This window comes from Dipodomys ordii, unplaced genomic scaffold (genome assembly GCF_000151885.1).
Source record: "Dipodomys ordii isolate 6190 unplaced genomic scaffold, Dord_2.0 Scaffold178, whole genome shotgun sequence".
In the NCBI taxonomy this organism is placed as follows: Eukaryota; Metazoa; Chordata; class Mammalia; order Rodentia; family Heteromyidae; genus Dipodomys; species Dipodomys ordii.
The window spans coordinates 1,428,537-1,435,649 of NW_012267394.1; the positions used below are offsets into that span (position 1 = coordinate 1,428,537).

General features: G+C 34.9%; 1 protein-coding gene across 1 annotated transcript in view; it reads right to left on the reverse strand.

Annotated features, from left to right (window-relative positions):
• Positions 1-7,113, reverse strand: part of Diaph2 (diaphanous-related formin 2) — an 805,268-nt gene that overhangs the window by 581,519 nt on the left and 216,636 nt on the right. The window contains exon 11 of the mRNA XM_013033825.1: positions 225-335. Coding sequence (XP_012889279.1) covers positions 225-335 — 111 coding nt within the window. The remainder of the gene's footprint in view (positions 1-224; positions 336-7,113) is intronic.

Here is a 7,113-nt window from a genome sequence, read left to right on the forward strand (position 1 = left end):
GGAAGGAAGGAAGGAAAGAAGGAAGGAAGGAAGGAAGGAAGGAAGGAAGGAAGGAAGGAAGGAAGGAAGGAAGGAAGGAAGGAAGGAAAACAATCCTAAAATGTCTAATGTTTTACAAAGGAAAATAGCATAAAGAACCATGTATATACTCTGCTTCAAGAGGTACATCTATCCAAAGAGAAAATTATTAGTTCATCAGTATAACATGTTTACATTGCACTTACTGGTAATATTGTCTTGAGGCCTGAACGAAGGAATTCATTCCTTAAATGTATTCGAAAATCAAGATCATATGGAGAAGTGACAAGGGCATTTATCAACTGCATGCATGCCACCTGCAATAAGAAAGTACATTTTGTAAAAAAAAAATATGTTTAAATAAACACTTAAGGAAGTATTTAGGTAAAGCACTCATAATATATTCAAACAGAAGATGTGATGGATGATCAAGTATGTTATGCTTTGCTGAACAATATAAGGTATTATACTCCCTATGTGAAACCTGGAGTTCCAAATGTGAGCATAAGGAACCATTTTGAAAACATCAAGAAATATGACTGTCATATCCAACTGTTCTAAGAGTGTACTTGGCCTCATATTTACAAATAACTTTCCAAACTAACTCGGATAATGTATACGAGTACCCTAATATTAAACAGGGAAAAATAATAATATACTAATACACTGATTCATACTGTTCCCATCCTCTTAGCAGGATGGATTTAAATGAATACATAAAGCATTAAATTATGTAATTAGAAATAATGTAATCATGGGAAAAAACTAACTCAAGCCTATTAAGGCAACTAGAAGGTGCTTTGAGACTAATACTAATGTATATTGTATAATAAAGTATACAAAGCTTTGATTTTGAGGTCCCTATTATAAAAGGGGTGTAATTTGCTTGAGCTGTAAATCAGAAGAGAATCAATAGAATAGTAATTCCCAAGTGTTCAATACATTACTTCTGAACCGCATTTGTTGAAAATGCTGCTCAAATCTAAGATAACTAACAGTCAATTTGAGAAACTGCACAGTTAAATTGATCATTATATTAAAAGTATGCAATGACTAGAAAAGTGTTCAAAAACTTGCCTGAAAGGAGAATCCCAAAAAATGTCAAATGTAGGAAAGATGTTAAGTATAAATAGAAGGCATATAAAAACAAATAGTATGGGAAAAAAAACATATTAACAAAAGAAAAATGTTTCAGATATAGCTTGGCTAGAATTTTCCAGATCTAGTACTAAGATTTTCAAAATATAAAATTACTAAAAGATATAGTATTTTTATTTTTGTAACAATATCTTATACATAAAGCTGTTGAGGAAAGATTTACCCACCTATCAGACATCAAGATTCAAAAGCCAAATAATACATGTTTTAAAGGGAAAAGTTGTATAAGATAATGGCAAGTATATGGCAAATATTTCGTCAATGTTTGTTTTATTTTGACATCTAACCAGTCCTAGAAATTAGACTATACTGTTCATATATAATTTTGATCTCTACTAATGTTATACGCAACACTGGCAAAATATTCCTAAGATTCTATTTAAATCTATAGCAAAACTGGGATTGAGGCATACTTCAAGTGGTAGAGGAACTGCCTAGCAAACACAAGACACTGAATTAAAACCCTAGTACCACCAGAAAATAAAAATAAAATGTGGCTAAGAATGTGGCTTAGTGGTGCTTGCCTATCCTGCATGATGCCCTGGGTTTGATTCCTTGATACCACATAAACAGAAAAACAAATATAATTAATAACATAAACAAAATAAAGGAATTATGTAAATCTCTACAGTTTCAATGGGTGAAATAGTAATATCCATACACCATTCTACATTACTGCATTTGCTTGAATAACTAATGTGATAAATATGATATGACGAAATAAGCCAAATGTAAAAGCCCATTCCAAAATTAACAAAAAAAAAAGTTGTCATCTACTAGTATTGTTTTTGCAAAAAACAATTGTAGTTTATGGCTTGTATTAATACCCTAAAAGTAGAACATTTCCAAAAGAGGCAAGTCCTATCACTGTATCTTTTAACAAATAAAAGTACTTTGAGCCAGACACCTGTGGCTCATGCTTGTAATCCTAGCTACTGAGGAGGTTGAGATCTAAGAATCATGGTTCAAAGCCAGCGCCGGCAGGAAGGTACATGAGACTCTTATCTCCAATATAAATCACCGGAAAACCCGAAGTGGTGCTGTGGCTCAAGTGGTAGAGCACTTGCCTTGAGCTGAAGAGCTGAGGGACAGTGCCCAGGTCCATAGTTCAAGCCCCATGACAAAAAAACAAAAAAAAGTACTTCAATTAGGAGACAATAAAAATAGTAAAGGTCAGGGATTGAGGTCAAGGCTTTTCTTTGAGTGGGTTCAAACACCAGTACTGCCAACATAAATGAAAAATGTTTTAAAACACATTTTCCTTGGTATAGGTGCCTCACACCAGTAATCCTTGCTACTCAGGAAGCTGAGATCCACAGATTATAGTCTGTGACTGAACCAGGCAGTAAAGCCGACTAGACATTGCAAGTTAGCCAGCAAAAGGTAGGACTGGAGGCATGGTTGAAGTATTAGGACATCAGCCTACCACCTGAACTCACACTCCAGGAGAACAAAGACAAAATAGAAAATCTATATGGTTGTACTGAAAATATTGAAAAATGTTGTCACATTCCAGAAGTCTTATATATTGACCCAACAAAAAAATTTTAACACTCAGAAAAGTAAAAAAAAATTCATCTGGTACAGGGTGATATATACAGATCTAGCTTTAGTTTTCTACAGGTGTTTAACCAATTTTGCCAGCACCATTTACTGAAGAGGCTGTCTTTCTTTCATTCTATTTTTTTTAGCTCCCTTGTCAAAGATTAGGTGGCTATAGGTCTGTGGGTTCATTTCTGGGTCTTCAATCCTATTCCATTGCTCTTCAGGTCTGTTCTTGTGCTGTTTTTATTACTGTGGCTTTGTACTAGAGTTTGAAATTCGAAATTGATATTCCTCTAGCACTGTTTTTTCTGCTAAGAATTGTTTTTGCTATCCGGTCTTTTATTGTTCAATATGAATTTTTGGATTGCTTTTTCTATTTCATTGAAGAATGATGTTGGGATATTGACAGTATCACAATGAATTTGTATATACTATGAGAGGTTTTTTCCACTTCCTTAGTTCCACTTTAATTTCCTTTTTCAGGTTCTAAAGTTTTCATCATAAAGGTCCTTCACCTCTTTTATTTATTTATTTAGGTCGGTCATGGGGCTTGAACTCTGGGCTTGGGCTCTGTCCCTCAGCTCTTCAGCTCAAGGCTAGCACTCTACCACTTGAGCCACAGCGCCACTTCCGGCTTTTTTCTTTTTGCTCATGTGGTGCTGAGGAATCGAACCCAGGGCCTCAGGCATGCAAGGCAAGCGCCATACCACTGAGCCACCTTCCCAGCCCCTCCATGGGGTTCTTTAAATACAAGATCAGGTCATCTGCAAAGAGGGAGAGTTTTATTTCATCTTTCTCAATCTGGTTCCCTTTTATGTTTGCATCTTGTCTTATTGCCCTAGGTAGGTATTATAATACAAAGTTGAAGAGGAGTGGAGAGAGTGTACATCCTTGTCTCATTCCTGAATTTTGAGGAAATTTTTATCTTTATCTTTTCACCAATAAGTATAATGCTGGCAACTCCAAATGGATCAAAGACCTCGAAAGAAAAGCAGACACCCTGAAAACATTACACTAAGGAATAAGAGAAACTCTAGGGCTTCATATCACAAGCTGAAATTTTCTTAATAGAGACCCAGAAACAACAAATCAAAGAAAGGTTGGACAAATGGGATTGCATGAAACTGCAGAGCTTCATGGCAAAGGACATGTTAGCAAGATGAATAGAAATCCCACAGACTGGAAGAAGAAATTTACTACCATACAACAGACAATGGTCTCATATCTAAAATATACTTACAACCCAAAAAATTAAATACCCCAACAACAAATCCTCAAAGAAACAACTGCTGGATTAACAAGTGGGCTAAAGACTTAAAGAGAGATTACTCTGAAGAGGAAATAAGAATGGTCAATAGGCACAAGAAGAAATGCTTATCTCCTCTAGCCATAAAAGAAATGCAAATCAAGACATTGAGATTCAACCTCACCCCAGTTAGAATGGCTATAATCAAGAACTCTAATAACAACAGATGCTGGAGTGAATGTGGCCAAAAGGGAACCCTAGTGAATTGTTGGTGGGAATGTAAATTTGTTCATCCACTTTGGAAAGCAGTATGGAGGTTCCTCAAAAGACTCTACATAGAGCTCCCCTATGACCCAACAATCCCACTTTTGAGCCTTTACCCAAATGATCACAAACAAGGCCATACCAAAGCGATCAACACAACCATGTTTATTGCAGCATTATTTACCATATCTAAGATATGGAACCAACCCAGATGCCCTTCAGTAGATGAATGGATCAAGAAAATGTAGTATATATACACAATGGAATTCTATGCCTCCATTAGAAAGAATGACATTGCCCCATTTGTTAGGAAATGGAAAGATTTGGAAAAAATTATATTAAATGAAGTAAGCCAGGCCCAAAGAAACATAGGTCCCATGGATTCACTTATTTGCAATAACTAGTACATGTCTAGGACAAGCAAAAAAGGTCAAAAGCTATGTACATATGACCATATAAGATGATGTTAAGTGAAAAGAACCCCAAGAAGGGGCACAACTTTTTTCTTTCTTGCTATTGTTTTTAACATACTTAAAATGTACCATGTGATTCTTTTGTTTCTTTTATATGTTCTTCCCCCACAGTATAACCCCTGTATTCACTGTATTTGATTTTGGTACCCTGAAACTTGTATATACATTTCTATAATTTGGGGAGGGGAAGGGATATAACAAAATTCTTAAATAAGGATACAGGTTGGCCCATTTTTAACAATGAGATATATAAGACACTATGTTGAAAACTAACTTTACAATTTCAGGGCGGGGGAGGAGTTGGAGAGGTGGGAGTAAAGGGATGGTAGGGGTAACAATGCTCAATAGGAAATGTACTCATTACCCTACTCATACAACTGTAACCCCTCTATACAATACTTTTACAATAAAAATATATATGGAAAAAATTCCTCTGGTGAATCATATTTGTTAAACAAAATAGAAAGTAAAAAAAAGGGATTTTAAGCTGATAAGAACATAAAATAATCTAGTTCTATATATTCAGTTAAAGATACATAAACAAAACCTACAGAGATCAGGTGGTTTACCCAAGGTCACATACTTAATAAGCCACAGAGAACTTAAAACTTGAACTAAGGCTTCATGCTCTATAGCCTTGGATTCCTTCTAGAATACTAAATGTTAAAATTTAGCCTTGCTGAGTACTTCTACTTACAACAGAAAGACAACAAAGGTCTTTGTGTTGAGAATCAAAGAGCTCCTTACCCAGATTTCCTCTGTTGCTTATAATGGCTTCAATATTCAAAATAATGTACCATGTGCATCTCAGTTTTTGATACAAATTCCATGAAAATGAACATTTTAATGCATTAAAAATCAGTGAATTTGGTCCACTAATTATAGCCAGTGTCATAACCACAATTCTGATGTTTACTGAAAACTGAGAGTCAGTTTCTGTATTTCTATTTTATTTAATTATGCTTACGTCTTTAAGAAACATCAATATCATATATTTTATTTATATGAATTGATTCAAAATCATATAGGCAACTATGTAGTATATGAGCTACTAAGTGGATGCATATATGACTATTGGTAGAAAGAGGAAAACGTTTAGATCTGAATAACTTTAAAAAATTACAGGAGAAATGCCAAACCTTTTACTTATTTTAATTCAAAGGCTTTAGAAACTACAGCCATCTATCTATCTGGTTGATCACAATTCATAAGGCTCTGGAGTATAATAATTGCGAACTCTATAGAGTATTCTTAGATTATCCCTCTTTCCATTAGCTGTGACAAATCGTGCTTTAAAATTTTTATTGACACTGTCACACAATTGACCTTACTAAGTACTCTGTAGACATTAACAAGGTCTTTATCCTAGCCCAGTAGGAGTTAGGAACTTAAGATGGTTTCAGTCAAAATAAGCACCTATCAACAAAGACACAAATGTGCAGTGTGATTTAATTACATCATGAAATAGAAAATTATTTCAGGCAAAAGAAAATTGTCTACAAAGGGATGAATGGAGTTAGAAGGAGGAAACAGCATTAAATGTTCAGTAAACATAACGTAGTATGTTTGAATCAAAAGGTAAATATGGAAGAGTTGTAGAATATGATGCTTTAAAAAAACCAGCCAGATGATGCATTTTTCTTGGTGTGGGGGGGGCGGCGAGATAAATTAGGCCTAGACTTTAATCCCACAGGCTCTAAAAAGACTGTAGGCTTTTAAGCCATGATCTGACAAGAATCACATTTCAGAAAGGTAACTGGAAGATGATTTACAGTTCCTCAGAATGAAGGGTACAAGATATGGAAAAGTCTGAGGAAATAATAGAATAGTGAGAAGTGACAATAATTTTAAATTTTTTAATGGCAGTAGGGAGTGGACAAGGAGGATAGGATACAAAGGGGAAAAAGTACAACATAAAGGAAGTCAGAATGATAGAATTTAGTGACTACTGGAATAGAGATGGGGAAAAGATAGATCTGAAAATGACTAATTTGTTTTGGACATATACTAATGGGTATAAAATGCTAGGGCTAGCACATATGTACATGGGCATGTGGGTAAATACAGAGGAGGACAAGAGAAAATAGGGAAAGAATTACTGAGAAGATCAATAACAGAAGGGGAGAAGCTCATTAAGGAAACAGAGAAAGAACAGTTAGAAGCAATCAAAGAGCAACAGAACATGCTATCTGGAAAGGCAAGGGAAGTAAAACTTTCAAGGAGGTTGGTGGTCCATAGCAACAAGTGATCAGGATTTGAAAGAAGTCACTGGATGTTGAAATTAGAGAATCATTATAAACCTTTAAAAATATAGTGATTTCCTTTTTCAAGATTTTAAAGTTTTCATCATAGAGGTCCTTCACTTCTTTGGTTAAGTTAATTCCTAGGTATTTTATTTTTTGTGGGGCT